The following is an 18305-nucleotide window of genomic DNA, read 5'->3' on the forward strand; positions in this document are numbered from 1 at the left end:
TTGTACTAGCCATATTTCAAGTGTGCAATAATTACATGTGGCCAGGCCAGGCACAGTAGCTCACACTTGTAATCTCAGCACTTTGGGAGGCCGAGGCAGGAGGACTGCTTGATCCCAGGAGTTCAAGACTAGCCTGGCCAACATGGCGAAACCCCGTCTCTACCAAAAATACGAAAATAGCCAGACATGGTGGCACGCCTGTAGTCACAGCTACTTGGGAGACTGAGCTGGGAAGACAGTTTGAACCCAGGAGGTGGAGGTTGCAGTGAGCCATGATCAAACCACTGCACTCCAGCCTGTGTGATAGAATTAGACCCTGTCTTAAGTACAACAAAAAACAAACCTACACATGGCCAATGGCTGTCGTATTAAAGCAGATAACAAATATTTCCATCATCACAGAAAATTCTACTGTGCAGTGCTATTCTAAAGCACCTAGAGCAGAGCCTGGCAAATGGTAGATTTCTCATTTTACCTGGCAAATAGTGACAAATCACAAACATAATCAAAATGCTATTTTAACTTCTCTCACCACTTTTCTAGGAAAGAAAAATTCTGTCCGTTAAAAACCAAACACTGCATGTTCTCACTCATAGGTGGGAACTGAACAATGAGAACATTTGGATACAGGGTGGGGAACATCATACACTGGGGCCTGTCCTGGGGTGCGGGGAGCGGGGAGGGATAGCATTAGGAGATATACCTAATGTAAATGACAAGTTAATGGGTGCAGAACACCAACATGGCACACGTATACGTATGTAACAAAGCTGCACGTTGTGCACACATACTCTAGAACTTAAAGTATAATAAAAAAATTAAAATAAAATTCTATCCTTTAACACTTATAACTAACAATATAAATCATTCAGGCTAAGGTCCAAAACTATATTTATTGATGTACAATATTTTAACTATTCCCAACTTAAATTTTTCTTATAACTGACATTAACATTTGAAGAGCAAAAAAGAAACAAGGAAGCAGCAGCAACAGCAACCAACCTACCAACACTTGATTGAAAGGAATTAGGGTATGTCCACCTTTTCCAAGTGGGTTAAAATATAAGGTGTGGATTTCGTTCTACCCTGGCAACCTCACCTAGATCCTAACAAAGTGGTGTAAAAATCTGGTAACATCCTCAAACTTTTAGATAAACAAATAGCATCAACAGTAGGCAAAGGCCACAATTTTCTAATGACTTAATTTTCCAAATAAGTTAAAACAGTTTATAAATACAAAACAAAACAAAAAAACAGCATCTGGCAAACACAAGTCTTCCTTAAACTCTTACATAGGGCCGGGCGCAGTGGCTCATACTTGTAATCCCAGAACTTTGGGAGGCCGAAACGGGCAGAACACTTGAGGTCACTAGTTCAAGACCAGCCTGGCTAACATGGTGAAACCCCATCTCTACTAAAAATACAAAAAAATGTTAGCCGAGTGTGGTGGCAGACGCCTGTAATCCCAGCTACTTGGGAGGCTGAGGCATGAACCCAGGAGGTAGCGGTTGCAGTGAGCCAAAATCACACCACTGCACTCCAACCTGGGCAACAGAGCAAAACTCTGTCTCAAACAAACAAATAAAATAAAATAAACTCTTACATAGTATATGTCACATTAAATTCACCCTGTCCTTTTTCTAGACAAATTATCAGCAAGAAACACTATGCAAGCATTTTGACTAACTTATGACCATGCTTTAGTCAGAAAACGGTAGAGTAATATCGGGAAAAAAAAGGGAAAAATATACAAAAAAAAACCTGAATTTTAGAAATCAACTAGACTAGATCAAGCCAGGCAAATCCGCTGCAGAAATTCTAAAATTTTTGCAAACTTATGTGTAAACCAGGTTTCCATGAAAAAATTAAGGGAAAAAAAGTGTTTATTTTGAAATACAAACTAACTGCATTTACTACATAAGTTTATCATAACAAGTACAGTACAACTAACAAAGTAGCAGCTCAAAAGTTGAATGCTGCAGGAATGATTTAAAAAGTTACCACGTGGCCAGGAACAGTGGCTCAGGCCTGCAATCCCAGCATTTTGGGAGGCCAAAGCAGTTGGATAACTTGAGGTTGGGAGTTTGAGACGAGCCTGACCAACATGGAGAAACCCCATCTCTACTAAAAATACAAAATTAGCCAGGCGTGGTGGCACATGCCTGTAATTCCAGCTACTCGGGAGGCTGAGGCAGAATTGCTTGAACCCAGGAGGCAGAGGTTTCAGTGAGCCGAGATCACGCCATTGCCCTCCAGCCTGGGCAACAAGAGTGAAACTCCGTCTCAGAAAAAAAAAAAAGAAGTTACCAACCTAGCAACACTTGATTACATACAGCACACACATCACATTAAAAGTCCAACGTTTCCTTTATCAGGGCAAAAAAAAAAAAATCTTAAAATCAAAAGCACTAACTTACTATTGAATCTCAAGAAACTGAAGCAATTTCAAAAAACCAATACTATCCTTTTGGTCAGTAATACTTTCTTCATTCCTAACGTATGAGAACAATAAAGACATTTTAGCTCCTTTACTTTTCTTTCATTTAGTGATTTTCACATTTCTCTCACATATAACTTATCAACAGATATACAGCACTGTGATTTTAGCAATGAACTTACAGGTTTTGCCCCACTAACACTACCACAAAAAAAATATTTAAGATGTTTAATCAAAAATTGCTATTCTATGGATGGTTAAACACACTGTGGTACATCCGTATCATGGAATACTACTTGGCAATAAAAAGGAATAAACTATTAGCTGGATGTAGTAGCCCTGTAGTGATCCCAGCTACTCCAGAGGCTGAAGAGGGAGGAGTGCTTGAGCCCAGTAGTTTGAGGTTACAGTGCCCTATTGATAGAGCCTATAAACAGTCACTACACTCCAGCCTGGGCAACAGAGGAAGACTCTATCTCTAAACCCAAAAAGTTGTATACTGTATGATTATTTTTAGTAAACACACTGGGAATGGCAAAATTATACAAATAGAGGACATGTACTGATTGCTGGAGCCTGCAGCGAGAGGGGATGGGAGTGGGGTGGGACAGATGATGGATGTGGTTCTAAAAGGGCAACAGAGGGGTACTTTGGACTGAGGGAACTGTTCTGTAGCCTCATTGTAGTGGTGCAATCTCTACATAGGATAACACTGCACAGAAGTAAATACAGTCAGCTCTCATTATCCTTGGTGTCTGCATCCATAGGTAAAAACTATTTTTAAAAAGCATAACAAAAAATACAAATTTTAAAAATACAGTATAACTATATAACATTAATATTGCATTAGGTATTATAAGTAATCTAGAGATATTTAAAGTGTACAGGTGATCTGCATAGGTTATATGCAAATACTACACCACTTTATATAAAGGACTCAAACACCTGCAAATTTTGGAATCTCGCGGGATCCTGAAATCAACCCCCGACAGATACCAAGGGATGACTGCACCTGCGTGCGCGAGCACTCACACACATGTACAAGTAAACTGGGGATATGTGAATAAGACTGGTGGATTGTATCAATGTTTAATAATGAACCTTGGTTTTGCAAGGTGTTAGTGTTGGGAAAACTGAGTAAAGTGCACTGTATTATTCCTTAAACTATGTGATTATACAGTCTTCTCAAAATTCAAAGTTTGATTTATTTAAAAAGTGCTAACACTTGAGAAAATCTTAATATGAACCAGATATTAGACAATATTAGAGAATGACTGTTAAAAGTATACAAGACGATGTCCTTATTCTTAGGAGATGCTTGTTGAAGTATTTAGAGATGAAATTTTTTGTTTTTGAGACAGTCTCACTCTGTTGCCCAGGCTGGAACTGCAACCTCCACCTCCCAGGTTCAAGCGATTCTTGTGCCTCAGCCTCCCTAGTAGCTGGGACTACAGGCGCACACCACCACAGCTGACTAATTTTCGTATTTTTAGTAGAGACAGGATTTCACTACGTTGGCCAGCCTAGTCTCGAACTCCTGACCTCAAGTGATCCATCCACCTGAGCCTCCCAAAGTGTTGGTATTACAGGTATGAGCCACCGTGCCCAGCCTAGAGATAAGTTTTATGTCTACAACTTACTTTTATACAAATGTATATAAACATATACATAGTGAGAGAGAAAGCATATATGGCAAAATATCAAGTGTTAAATTTAAGTAAAGGATTAGGAGTGTTCCTTGTTCTCTCAACTTTTCATTTTTTTTTTCAAAATAAAGAATTGTGAAGAGGTTAAAGATAAATTGTTATTACAAATTTATGTTATAGTTCTACCTGCACAACAATTAGTCTTTTTAACGGTTTAAAAGTAACTTTCTTCCTAAAACTATTTTACAGCTCCAACGACACTCTTAGTCTTAAAAGAAAACAAAACAAAATGCCAATAAGAATTTCAGGGTAACAGTTTTCCGACACTGGATGTGACGTTCTAATATTTTTCAACATGAATTCACTAAATCTGTAAGGCATATGGACACTTTTGTAAAATCAAAGTTAGTTCAAATGGATGATTATGTATTTCTAGAAAAACTGAATCCCTAGAGTTGTTTTACTTTTCAAACAGGTGAAATAAATTATAACTGCAGGGGAAAAGGTTAACACTTTCACACACATCCTAAATTTTAAAAGTCTTAAATTTGGCAAACACAGTTAATTCTATCATAAGGAAAAGTTTGCGTGAAAGGGGTAACCCACATACTAAATGCCAAACAAAAAATGTACTACGATGTGTTAATTATAGTTCCCAGGCTACAGGACATATTTTAAAATGTAAACAGTCCCAACAAACATCAATGCATTTATGGTTTAAAAAAATGCAAACTGCACACATTTGAAATGTAGGGAATAAGTCTGAGCGTCAACAAAATCCTTCTCAAAAGTTCTTATATTCTCTTTTCTCTGCTAAGTTTTTGCATGTGTTAATACACTTCAGTGTATAAGAAAAGTCTAGGTCTGGAACGTTTCAACTAAAAACTCAACTTTTTACTTCCTACCGAACCGCCCCCTCGCCAATGGGCCCCACCTCCCGAGAAGAGTGACGGGGTGGGGCTGTTTCCCGCTCGGAAACTAAGAAATAAATGCCTCATCCCTACTCCAGGAACAAGAGAACAAGGGAGGCAGAGGCACCGAAGACTCCAGTATGCAACTGACTACAAGGAGGTAGTCGTTTGAAAAGCTTTCTTTCTTTCTCTGAACTCTTTCTTTTCCTCCTCTCAGGTCATTTGACCCCGGGCCGGGCGGAGACAGGTGAATCCCGAGAGAGGAGGAAGAGGGAGGGACAGATGATGGAGGGAGAACCGCGTTTAGGCAATGAATGAGCCTGCTGCATCCGCACCACCTGTTCCTTCCAAGGGTGCCACCCCGGCCTGCCGGCAGGGTTCCCACACCAGCCGGGCCGCGACTCCTGCCGGTGTTGCCCACTTGCCCGCCAAAGGCCGGGCCTCTCCTCCCCTAGATCGGGGAGAATGAGAACCGGCAGTCTAGAAGCCAGGAGATCAGGGCCTAGTCCGGAACCAGGGCCTCAAGCGTGGGGATGCAAGGAAGAAGCCTGTGGTCTCTGGCGCGCGGGCCATAGTAGGAACCACAGAGAGGGGGCAAAGCAATGCCTTCGGCCTGACGAGGACTATGAAGGCGGGGTCCCGGGCGGGAGTGGCTCAGTGCCCGCCGGGCTGAGGTTACGGGTGACAGGCCCGGTTATCGGCTAAATCCTCCCCACTGCTTGCCCGGAGCCTCACACTTACCAAGATCCGCTTGAAGAGCGCATTCTCCTTGGGCGGGAGGCTCACGGCCGGCATCGTTCCGGCTGCTGCTGCTGCTCCCGCCACCACCCGGCTCGGTCAGTCAGTTTGTCCGACCGTCGCCGCTGCCGTTCCCTAGCTGCTTCAGCCTTGAATATACCGATCCGCCGCCGCCACCAGGCCTCGGGTGTCGCCGCGTTGCCCTACCCGGACACCTCCTTTTTCCTCGTTGTCTTTTTTCCTTTCTCACTTAACGCTGCCGCCGCCTCCCCCACTACGGGTCTCCGTCGGCGGTTCACGTGGTAACTGAACAGACCGACAGAGGCAGCCAAAATGGCGGACGCGGAGGGCTTTCCCACCCGGGTCACACCTCCTAACACGCAGGCGCGGTGACCTCCTTTCCCCACCTCCTCTGGGTTTCGGAGCTTGCCGGGAAACCTGGAGGCTGGCCAGCCGGTGGAGGCCGGGAGGGTCCGGGCAAGCCCCGCCCATCCTTTCAGTGCGTGGTGCCCTACAAGCGCCCGCGGAGCTACGGGAGTCTAGGCAAATACGGTTCAGACCGCCTCCTCATCAAAAATAGCCTCTCTGGCGCCTTCCTGCTAGATTGACCTTTCATTCATTGGAAAGAGTCTCGCACACTGTGTGATAATCGTTTGAGCCTAAAGCGCTAAAATACAGGTGTTAGGTATTTGAGAAGCGCCGTATTTGATTATGGACGAAATGCCTAATTTAAGGAGCAGAGGCGGAGTGGAAAATGAAAAAAGCTTCTCCGCAGTGGAGACTTGCCAACAGCCCTGGAGAGGAAGGGGCTTAATAGAGTCTGAAAAGCGTGAAAGAGCTTCACCAATGAAATGGGCCTGGCTGTCGTATCGGTAATTTGGTGAATGCTGCTTAAGATCAGCCTGGAAAGGTAGTTAGCCAGATCCGAAGTGACATATTTGCACTGCCAAAGGAGCCTCTGGAGGTTAAAGTATGTGTTTTAATTTCGTTGTTGAGGCCATATAATGCAGAGTTGACGGACCAACCTTATGAGGCACCTTGGAGTGGAGTGATGGAGAGTTAAAGACACTGACTTTACCCTGGAGCTGGCTTCAAATTAGTGCTTAATATTGTGACTCGAACTCCCCATCCCCAGAAATTCTCAGATCTTAGAAGCCAAAGACTGGCAAGGATACTAGAGAGAACTACTCGAGTAGGCGAGGTCAGACTAGATACCGAATAGGACCCCTTCCAAAAATGTAAGTCATTTCATTAACAGGTGACAGTAAAACTTTGTCAAAGTGGCATTCCATTGATCTAAAAATTTTCAAGTTATATGAGCCACTTTTAACCTTTGGTTTTTGATTACCTCTTTCCAAATCCTGATTTCACTCTGTAGCATTCTTTGCATTACGAATTATTAAACAATATGTTATGTGCGTGTTTTTTACTCTTTTAAATTTATTTACAAAGACATTTTAATTTTCAAACTTCTCTTAACTGTCCCTGAAAGGTGTGAGTTGAGAAATATGTTTCCCAATATAAACTTGGGTTTTGTAGCTGCTATATTGATTTTCCTCTCCCTTCACCGGGGTCATAAAATAAGGTTTTTAACAGTCAAATCCTGGAGTTTCCTTAAATTCTGTGATCTGTCTTCAACATTTTGAGAAAATCACATGTTTCAGTTTGAAATATGGCCAGTCTTTTAACCTTAACTTTATAAAATTAAGAGCAAGCTTATAATTCATTTTTAAACTGTTATTTAGTAATAAACTGCAAAATTCACTGCCCCAAGAGGTCTTTCAACTGTCTGAACTATTGAAAGACAGAAAAATAGTCTAAATGTAGTTGATAATTTTAGCTTGGATTTCCAAATCTCTGCCTTCCTATCCAAAAATCCCCACAGCAATACTATTTGCTATAGTTCTCTAAATTTCTCCTGTAAAGAATACTCTATTTTCCTTCAGAGGAAGAAAATGTCTGGTCTTTGGAACAATCAGTAGCTTCCACCAGAACCTTAGTACCTGATTAGATGAGCCAGAAATAGCATTTGGCAAATATTACATTCTTTTTGGGTGATGACAAACAAATGGCAATTTTAAAGGCTTGGCAAATACTAGTCTGATTCAACATTTAACTGATTCATTTACTAGTTAAAATGCACCTACAGGTAACAGTCTGACCACACAGTAACCTAAACTGAATAAAAAAAATATATTTACTCTGATTACCACAATTTCACAAATAGAGATCCCATTTGAGTTATACTTTGACAGCCATGCTTTCAGAAAGTTAACATATCCAAGGCTATATGCTGTGGCTGCTGCTGCTAGTTAATTCATTTTACCCCATGTGCTTGCATGTCACTATGTTCAAAATGCCAACTCTAAAAAGTATTAACCAAAAAGAAAGAAATAAAATCATTTACCTTGCAAACTTTAATTCTACAAAAGGGATATGTTGAGTGAAATTTCTCCATATATGTAAGATGTTCTCTATTGAGACTGTTACATCTTATTAAGTATTTGGGTCTTACTTAAAAAAAAAAAAAAAAAAAATGGCTGGGCATGGTGGCTCACGCCTGTAATCCCAGCACTTTGGGTGGCTGAGGCGGGTGAATCACAAGGTCAGGAGTTCAAGACCAGCCTGATCAACATGGTGAAACCCCATCTCTACTAAAAATACAAAAATTAGCCAGGTGTGGTGGTGCACGCCTGTAATCCCAGCTACTCAGGAGGATGAGGCAGGAGAATCACTTGAACCTGGGAGGCGGAGGTTGCAGTGAGCCAAGATCGCACCACTGCACTCCAGAGCAAGACTCCCTCTCAAACAAACAAACAAAAAAAGTAGGCCAGGCATAGTGCCTCATGCCTATAATCCCAACACTTTGGGAGGCTGAGGCAGGAAGATCGCTTGAGCTCAGAAGTTTGAGACTAACCTGGGCAACATAGTGAGACCCCATCTCTACAAAACAATTTTAAAATTTGCCAGGTATGCTGCTGTGAGCCTGTAGTCCCAGCTACTTGGTGGGCTTAGGTGGGAAGATTCCTTCGGCCCCAGAGGTCAAGACTGCAGTGAGCTGTGATGACACCTTTGCTCTCCAGCTTAGGCAACAGAGCTGAGACGTTGTTCCAAAAAAAATAAACAAACAACATAAAAGAAATTCATGTATTTGTCACCTAGATTTAACAAATGTTTACAATTTGCCTTTGCTTCTGGGTGTTTTTGTGTGTGTATAGACAGGGTTTCTCAATGTTGCCCAGGCTACTCTTGAACTCCTGGGCTTAGGCAATCAACCCACCTCAGCCTCCCAAAGTGCTGGGATTATAGGTGTGAGCCCCAACACCTGGCCTGCTGCTGAGTCTTAAAAAATAAAAACTTACAGACACATCTTGGTGTGTGGGGAGGTGGGAGGTTGTTGGGTTTTTTCTTTTGTTTTGTTTTGTTTTGTTTTTGTGACAGGGTCTCACCGTGTCACCCAGGCTGGAGTGCAGTGGCACAATCTTGGCCTACTGTAGCCTCAACCTCCCAGGTCCAGGTGATCTTCCTCCCTCAGCCTCCCGAGTAGCTGGAACCACAGACGTACGCCACCACACCCAGCTAATTTTTTAAAAAATTATTTTGTAGAGATGTTTATCTACCTATGTTGCACAGGCCAGTCTTGACCTCCTGGACTCAAGCAATCCATTTGCCTTGTTCTCACAAAGTGCTACGATTAGAGGCCTGAGCCACTGTGACTGGCCCAAGTCCTAAGTTTGATTCATAGTATTCTCATGCATGCTATATCAATAAACATATGTGGTTTTTTGGGGGGTTTTGTTGTTTCGTTTTTGTTTTTGTTTTCTTGTTGTTGTTTTTTTGGTTTTTTTTTTTTTTGCATTTTATACAGTTTTTCAATTCTTGCTCTTTCTTTACCTTCCTTGGGAGATGTGATTTTTTTTTCCCAGTGAAAAAATCTTGGACTAAAACTTTGCATTTCTGGCTGCTAACTCAAATCCTCTCTCTTTTCACCTGGATCATAAATAAGATTTTAGTGTTCAAATTCTGAAGATGCTTACATGAATATTATGAAGCAACTTCTAACAAAATATTATAGATATTAGTTCCTAGCTTGAATTACTTAATCAGGATTCTTTTCAAGATGGAGTTTCACACACAGCTGCATACTCCATACTCCAAGTGTATAGTTCCCATAAGCTCTAATATGCTGAGAAAAATGTGCTTATACTTCATCACTTTCCCAAAATACACACTAGTAAAAGGATACAAGGGCCAAAGCTCTGAAAAAGAACAAAGCAGTCTTTCCCAACAGCAGTACCGAAATCAGTAATTTGCTTACTGGTTCTGTATTACTCTGACTAAAGGTAGCATCTGTTTCAACTTGTTGGATACTAGCAAAAGCTTTGTCAGGACAAGCTTCCAAAGGATGGTGTAGAAAGGATATACAACTGACAGGTTGCTGAGTGGACAAGAAGCCAATAAGTTGAGAACCAACAACTGGCTCAGCACATTCGTTGCGTAATTTACTTACTTGAGCATGAGTCCAGGAGGCTCACACTAGGTTACAAACTAAAGTGACTCACAATTTAGCAATCCACTTAGCCACCATTTGCATGTTAAAATGAGCCAGAAAACACAGTACAATTAATTGACTTTCTGGTCAATAATTTTTGGTTAAAAAAAAAGATTTTAAAATAACATTGCTAAAGAGAATATAGGAGATTTGCTAACATTTATTTTGGTTTTAAAATTAATGACATAAGGTTTAACGGATTACTATTAAAGGGTCAAAATGTATTGTCTGTTACCTATAAATATTTTTACTGGTCTTTAGACATCAGATTGAACTGAATTGAATGTACAAAGATCTGGCTCAATTGTGCAAGATAAAACCTATTCCTCAGAACAATGTCTTTAATAGGCAAAACCAAATAAATTGTTTACTACTACCAGAGAGTTGTTTAAGCTTCTCAACAACCCTATAGGTTTTATGTTACAGATGTAAAACTTAGGTATAGAGAGGTTAAGTAATTTGCCTAGAAATCATAGAGCTAAAAAGTGGTGAGCAGAATGGCTTTGAACGCTGATTCTACAGCTTATGGTCTAGGGTGGTCCAAGTCTGTTAGGTGAGCTAACAAGGATCACTAGATCTGGGGTCAGAAGACCTCAAACCATATCCCACCTCTGCCATCTGTGTGATCTTGAGCCTATCCAAGGCACTAATTCTACTTCACAGGTTTGTGAGGCTTCAGTATGATCGTGAGTGTAAATGGTAAGTGTTAAGAAATCTTTTCAACTATAAAATATGTCACCTTGGGTGAGTAGCTGTGTTCTTTAAGCTTCATCTGTAAATTGAGGCTTATAATCACGGCATGATATGTGCTCATTGTGAAGATGAAATAAGACAGTGAATGTAAACCATATGATACATTAATGCACCGTGCCTGGACCACAGAATTCAATCCAAGCGCTAGTTATTATTCAGCACGACACTTTTCTTTTTTCTGGCTCATGTAGGAAAATTTTAATAAACCTCTTGATGAATAGCCGTAGAGATGGGGTGAAAAACCCCCAGGGGACAGAGAATAGATAAATTTTTTTCTTTTAATTACTTTCTTCCTAATTCCACTTTGTAGACAGAAGGCTGAGGCCGGGGTGCTAGAGAACCTTGCCGTGCTGGAACTCACGTTGACGCCCCCACAGAGCTCGGCTGCACAGCCCTGGAGTCCCGCACTTCCGCCCGCCAGGTGGCGCTGGTTCTGTTGCCGACTCGGAGAGACTGAGCCTGGCCACCCAAGATGGCGCCGTCCGCGTTGCTGCGTCCCCTCTCCCTGCTGCTGGCCCCTGCCAGGCTCCCGAGCGGCTGTGAGTGTCCATCCTCGTGCAGGCCGATTCTACCCTCAGATTACCCCTCCTAAGGCGGACCCAGCCTACGGGTGCAGGAGGCGGCAGCGGCCCGGGTTCGTCCTGCAGTGACCTTTGCCGGCCGGCGACCCAAGGCCCAGCCCGCGCCTGTCCCCTACGCAAGACTCTCCGCTCCCCATCACCCGCCTTCAGCACTTATCCAAGTGCAACCTGAGCACTCTTGGCCTTTGTAAACGGGCTTTGGGTCTCTGCCTTCCCCACCTCTGTACGTTCGGTCCCGTAGACTGGGAGAGGAGACACCCTTCCCGGGGCGCCTCCTACATGACCACTCCCGAGTCGTCTGAGGGTCCGCAAGCTAGTAAATGAGGCCTTGAAGGCCTCGGGCAGGACAGGTGCTACCTGTCTAACTCTCCCAGTGGCCCTGGGCGAAGTACTTGACCTCTCTGAACCGCTATTTCCTTGGCTGTTTAAGTGGGAGATGGGAGAGTTAAAGGGAGAATTAAATGCGGACGTAAATGTTAGGGTTTTTTCCCTACAAGGCAATAAGTTACAGATTTACAGACCCTCTGCCCCTTTCAGCTTCAGCGCGGTCAAAGTTCTACGTGCGAGAGCCGCTGAATGCCAAACCTCACTGGCTGAAAGTTGGGTTGACCTTGGGCACCAGCGTCTTCTTGTGGGTCTGTGTAAGTACTTTACTCCCGGATGTCGTGAGACTACCCCAGCGTGGTAAGGGAACGAGATAACATTGCAAGATTAAATGGTGCTGTTTTGTTGTATGGCAGTGAAAGTCTCATAACAGTAGGATATTTATATAATCGCTGATACATATTTCTCCAAAAGGGAAATCTACAGGACTAAAAAAAATTAAGATTTCAGCAACATTGAAAAAGTATGATGGGACTAAAATCTCTGTTATTGTTCCTTAACATGATTTTGTAACATGATTTTGTAAGGAATGGCAGTTTTACTAAATAGTAATTATACTTTATTTGTTAATGCGAGTTGAGGCTAATTGGAGTTTTATAAAGGTACCTTTTTCAGATGCTGTAGGGTCAAACCAGCAGTGTACAAGTTGTACAAATTGAATCCCAATAGACTTCCAAAACATTAGGTTTTAATCAATGTTTGTATAAATACATTGTTGGAAATTGTACATAGTGTGTAGCTACCTTTTTTAAAAAATTTTCAGGCACACGCCTGTAATCCCAACACTTTTGGGAGGCCGAGGTGGGCGGATCACGAGGTCAGGAGATCGAGACCATTCTGGCTAACACAGTGAAACCCCGTCTCTACCAAAAATACAAAAAAAATTAGGCGGGTGTCGTGGCAAGAGGCCGAGGTGGGCGGATCATGAGGTCAGGAGATCGAGACCATCCTGGCTAATGTGAAACCCCGTCTCTACCAAAAATACAAAAAAAAATTAGGCTAGTGTAGTGGCAAGCACCTGTAGTCCCAGCTACTCAGGAGGCGGAGGCAGGAGAATGGCTTGAACCTGGGGGGCGGAGCTTGCAGTGAGCGGAGATATTGCCACTGCACTCCAGCCTGGGCGACACAGCGAGACTGTCTCAAAAAAAAAAAGTTTTCACGCCGTATGCTTTACACATAAACTTGGGTTTAATCATTTCAACAACACTATGTGGTACCTAATACTGTTGACCCGTTACAGATAGGAAACACACTTGGAGAAACTAGTTTGCTGAACCCAGTTCTCCTGACTTCAGAGGCCACACTATCCTATAAACCACTGTGAAACACTGCCTCTGTAGGGACAAAATTTGTTTTTAAAGTTAAAGTATCTGCTATATTAATATTTAAAATTTTGTTTTTTATCTGATGGGTTTGGGGCTTCCTCCACTGTCCCCCAGCTCTTAGATATTTTAAATTTTCATGTTAAAGTGGTTCAGATTGTTGACTTGGAAAGGGGTGAGAGATTTTGAGTCACTTACAACTTAATAGTAACTCATCTTTTTGAATAATGTTGCTTATAATGAATTTTATACATTCTTAATTTAAGGTTTTCTCGAACAAGAAGCTTGATTACTGCTGAGAGCACTAGTGATTGAACTTGGATCTTTGATTGCCATGAATGTCACCGTATATAAACCGTTTTTCCAGTTGCATATTCTGTCAGACAGTAGTTCTAAAAATGTGACTGTCCTCCGTAACATCTAATTGATACACATACAGTTTTGTGGTGGGGTTGGTCATTCAATCAAAGTATCACACTTCTAAGATTAGAAGCATAACACACACCCACCAACCAGCCTGGATCCCATTTAATAACCAAGTTCTACTATATCATGTTGATTTACCCCTTTGTGATAAGCCATTTCATTACATTTATTACCCACCAAATGAGGTAAAATTTTTTGGCAGTAGTTGAATTCAAATTTTTGGCCAGGCACAGTGGCTCACGCCTGTAATCCCAACACTTTGGGAGGCCAGGGTGGGTGGATCACCTGAGCTCAGGAGTTCGAGACCAGCCTGGCCAACATGGTGAAACCCTGTCTCTACTAAAAATACAAAAATTAGTCATGCGTGGTAGCAGGCGCCTGTAATCCCAGCTATTCGGGAGATTGAGGCAAGAGAATCACTTGAACTCGGGAGAAGGAGGTTGCAGTGAGCCAAGATCATGCCATTGCACTCCAGCCTGGGAGACAAGCAAAATTCCGTCTCAAAATAAATAAATATTTAAGGTCTCCCTTCTCAAATTTAGTATGTCAGATTGTGGTGAGCAAGTGTATACCATTCCTGATTTTTGAACTTCTGGATTGCTTAGCCTTTTATTTCTAACTAGAATAGTTGTTTATTTTTTCTATCCTTATTCCTCTTACAAAATATAAGTATCCAGGAAGATTACATTTCTAATTTTAACTGTTTAACTCTTTGTAGCTCATCAGACAACACAATGAAGATATTTTAGAGTACAAAAGAAGAAATGGGCTGGAATAAACTTTTGAAATACTAATGCAGTAAGTATACAAGTTTATTGGATGAATGGATTATGCAAATTAACTTGACCTCTTTTTTAAATACTGAAAAACAAGTTGTTGTTTGTTTTGTATTAGGTTTTTACATTTTAGCACCCATATTTCTGTCTGTGACAAATTTATAAATTTGTAATACCTTGCCTCAAGCAGCTGGTTTTGTTTTGGGGGATTTTGGGTTTTTTTGTCTGTTGTTTGTAGACCTGTTGGCCAGGCTGGTCTCAAACTCCTAGCCTCAGGTGATACTCTCACTTCAGCTTCTCAAAATGCTGGAATTGTAGGCATGAGCCACTTTGCTAGCCTCAAGAATCTTTTAGCATAATCATTTTTAATCACTACTCTTTGACTCTGTTTAAAGAAAGATATGTTTAAGAATGAAACCAAAATCATATTATTTTCTTAAATCTAATAGTGCTTTACAATTAGCTTTCATAGCACTTATGACAAATTATTATTCTTTGTGTGTGTATTTCTTAATATCTGTTTGGTATCTTGTACACTTGAGTGTGAATTCCATGAGAACAGAAACCTATTTTATTGTCATTTATTCAGCAACTTGCTCATCTGGTCCATTTAGGAGTCTAATATTTGTAGAAGTGATGAATGTATAAGGGCAATCGATTCATTTTATTTTTTATTTTTGAGACGGAGCCACCAGGCTGAAGTGCAGTGGCACAATCTTGGCTCACTGCAACCTCCGCCTCCCGGGTTCAAGCGATTCTCCTGCCTCAGCCTCTCGAGTAGCTGGGACTACAGGCATGCGCTACCACACCCAGCTAATTTTTGTATTTTCAGTAGAGACGGGGTTTTGCCATGTTGGCCAGGGTGATCTCGATCTCTTGACCTCGTGATCTGCGCGCCTCAGCCTCCCAAAGTGCTGGGATTACAGGCGTGAGCCACAGCGCCTGGCCAGGGCAATCAATTTTTACATTTTTGTCTGTATGACTATTTCATTATGATTGTCAACTCAACTAATATCCAATTGGACAGTTCGTGGTAAAAACCTAGTTGTGAACATGATACACACCCAGCTAATTTTTGTATTTTTAGTAGAGACAGGGTTTTGCCATGTTGGCCAGGATGATCTCGATCTCTTGACCTCATGATCTGCCCGCCTTGGCCTCCCAAAGTGCTGGGATTACAGGTGTTAGCCACTGCACCTGGCCAGGGCAATCAATTTTTAAATTTTTTTCTGCATGACTATTTCATTATGATTGTCAACTCAGCTAATATCCAATTGGACAGTTCCTGGTAAAAACCTAGTTGTGAACAAGATAGCGTATTTTGCATGGTCCATGATTTAAAAGAGAGTTTATTTTATATATAAAATATATACACCTGGCTGTGTGCAGTGGCTCATGCCTGTAACCTAACACTTTGAGAGGCCAAGGCAAGTGGATCACTTGAGACAAGGAGTTACAGACCAGCCTGGCCAACATGGCGAAACCCCATCAGCACTAAGAATACACAAAAACTAGCTAGGCATGGTGGTGCGTGCCTGTAGTCCCAGCTACTTGGGAGGCTGAGGCACAAGAATTGCTTTAACCCAGGAGGTAGAAGCTGGGAGGTTGCAGTGAGCTAATATTGCACTACTGCACTCCAGCCAGCCTGGGCAACAGAACAAGACTCTGTCTCAAAAATAAATGAATGAATAAATAAATAATATATACATCTAATATAGATATGTATCAAATATATATAAGTATACCATATACAGTATATATATATATGTGGTGTATTTCTGAAAACCCTTTTTAAAAAATCCTGTATTAATCCTTCTATAAGTGAAAAGTCACTTAAAAATCTCAGCTTTCATGATTGGGTTGATTAAAGTAAGTAACTTATATCTGCTGTATAATAAACATAGTGATCACAGACTATCCTTTGTTTTCCATATTTTATAACTCTGATACTGACTTCTTTACGGTTGATTATCCAAGTATTTTGCCTTTTTTCTATTAGCACCCTGCCCATTTCACTATTCCAATCAGCCAATCAAGAGATAAAAATGAGCTGGGCTTGGTGGCTCATGCCTGTAATCTCAGCACTTTGGGAGGTCAAGGCAGTGGGATAGCATATGCCCAGGAGTTTGGGCAACATAGCGACTTCGTCTCTACCCAAAAAAAAAAAAAAAAGGGTAAAAATGAAATAGGCATTTAAATACAAGCCAGATGGCTTTTGCTATTCTTTCATAGTTAAGGCAAAATATTTTTTGTTAAAATTAAATAAAATCAAGTATTGGTACTCTTTTTGGGTTTCTTTTCTAGACTTTTTCTGATGTTCTAAGGTGAATTATTCAGAGTAGTTTAATTTTAATATTATTTCTGCTGGTTAATGCTACAGTTTTTTTTTTCTTCATTATAGGTGTGCTCCGTATAGTGATTTTAGCTGTTCCTCTGGATTCACCATCTATTGAGTTGTAAATGTGAGAGAAAAAGATATGTGAATATATACCAAGTCAGCATTTGTATTTTGCATCATTAAATAAAAAGAAATAAAAATACTTCTGTATTCTTCAGGTAAAGCATGTTGTGACAACTTGTAGAAAATGTTAATTCTAAGGTATAGTAATAGAAGTATTTCAATATGGAAGGTACCACCTGACAAGAAGGTCAGTGGTAATTAAGGACACATTGGTAAGAAAAGTTGTTGCGAACATAGATTCAAAAATCAGGACTGGCTGGGCACGGTGGTTCAACGCCTGTAATTCCAGTGCTTTGGGAGACCGAGGCAGACGGATCACCTGAGGTTGGGAGTTTGAGATCAGCCTGATCAACATGGAGAAACCCCGTGCCTACTAAAAATAAAAAAATTAGCTGGGCATGGTGGCACCTGCCTGTAATCCCAGCTACTCGGGAGGCTGAGGCAGGAGAATCGCTTGAACCTGGGAGGCAGAGGTCGCGGTGAATTGAGATCGTGCCATTGCACTCCAGCTTGGACGACAAGAGTGAAACTCCATCTAAAAAGAAAAAGAAAAAAAAAAAATCAGGGCTGGGCCCGGCGCAGTGGCTCAAGCCTGTAATCCCAGCACTTTGGGAGGCTGAGATGGGCGGATCACAAGGTCAGGAGATCGAGACCATCCTGGCTAACATGGTGAAACCCCATCTCTACTAAAAAATACAAAAAGCTAGCCCGGCGAGGTGGTGGGCGTCTGTAGCCCCAGCTACTCGGGAGGCTGAGGCAGGAGAATGGCATAAACCCGGGAGGCGGAGCTTGCAGTGAGCTGAGATCCGGCCACTGCACTCCAGCCGGGGTGACAGAGCGAGACTCCGTCTCAAAAAAAAAAAAAAAAAAAAAATCAGGGCTGAAGGATTTACTCTTGTATTCACCTTTTAATTTCTGATCAGAACATTTATTTAGTATATCAGGAAAGCAGAACTACTTTGTTACTCAAAAAACATAGGATCACAAAGATTGTTTTCTCTAGAGGAGTCATTTTGGTAGGTTAGAAAGGAAGGATGAATCCTGTTACCAGAGTTTTTCTGACTCTCTCCTTGAATTTGAATAATTTGTATTTAGGTGACTACTTGTACTCACTGTTGTAGCAACACAAAATTTGTTGTCTTAAAGTTGCTAATACAACTTTATGATTTTGCAAACTGACTCTTGATTTTTTTTGTTGTTGTTTGTTTGTTTTGGAGGGTTTTGTTTGGGGATTTTTGAGACGGGCTTACTCCCAGGGTCAAGTGATTCTCTCACCTCAGCCTCCTGAGTAACTGGGACTACAGGTGTGTACCACCAT

The 18305-nt window shown here is 41.6% G+C and overlaps 2 protein-coding genes across 3 annotated transcripts in view; one reads left to right on the plus strand and one right to left on the minus strand.

Moving 5' to 3' along the window:
• Positions 1-6095, minus strand: part of NAA15 (N-alpha-acetyltransferase 15, NatA auxiliary subunit) — a 91510-nt gene extending 85415 nt beyond the window's left edge. Inside the window, exon 1 of the mRNA XM_023226034.3 lies at positions 5736-6095. Coding sequence (XP_023081802.1) covers positions 5736-5789 — 54 coding nt within the window. The 5' untranslated portion in view covers positions 5790-6095. The remainder of the gene's footprint in view (positions 1-5735) is intronic.
• NDUFC1 (NADH:ubiquinone oxidoreductase subunit C1) lies at positions 5021-17082 on the plus strand. Of its 2 annotated transcripts, none has more exons than XM_023226035.2 (5): positions 5021-5154; positions 11348-11576; positions 12156-12259; positions 14469-14548; positions 16928-17082. In XM_023226035.2, the coding sequence occupies exons 2-4, from the start codon at positions 11510-11512 to the stop codon at positions 14526-14528; spliced, it is 231 nt and encodes a 76-aa protein (XP_023081803.1). In that variant the 5' UTR covers positions 5021-5154; positions 11348-11509; the 3' UTR covers positions 14529-14548; positions 16928-17082. The 2 variants fall into 2 exon arrangements, with proteins under 2 accessions (XP_023081803.1, XP_023081804.1); XM_023226036.2 differs by having other exon boundaries at positions 5022-5154; positions 11352-11576.
• Positions 17083-18305: the final 1223 nt, after the last annotated feature.

The sequence above is a fragment of the Piliocolobus tephrosceles genome, chromosome 3, assembly GCF_002776525.5.
Source record: "Piliocolobus tephrosceles isolate RC106 chromosome 3, ASM277652v3, whole genome shotgun sequence".
Lineage (NCBI taxonomy): Eukaryota > Metazoa > Chordata > Mammalia > Primates > Cercopithecidae > Piliocolobus > Piliocolobus tephrosceles.

Coding starts and splice junctions, on each gene's coding strand:
- NDUFC1 (XM_023226035.2), top strand. CDS start 11,510: ATGGCGCCGTCCGCGTTGCTGCGTCCCCTCTCCCTGCTGCTGGCCCCT. Junction 11,577..12,155: donor TGCCAGGCTCCCGAGCGGCT/GTGAGTGTCCAT, acceptor TGCCCCTTTCAG/CTTCAGCGCGGTCAAAGTTC. Junction 12,260..14,468: donor GCGTCTTCTTGTGGGTCTGT/GTAAGTACTTTA, acceptor AACTCTTTGTAG/CTCATCAGACAACACAATGA.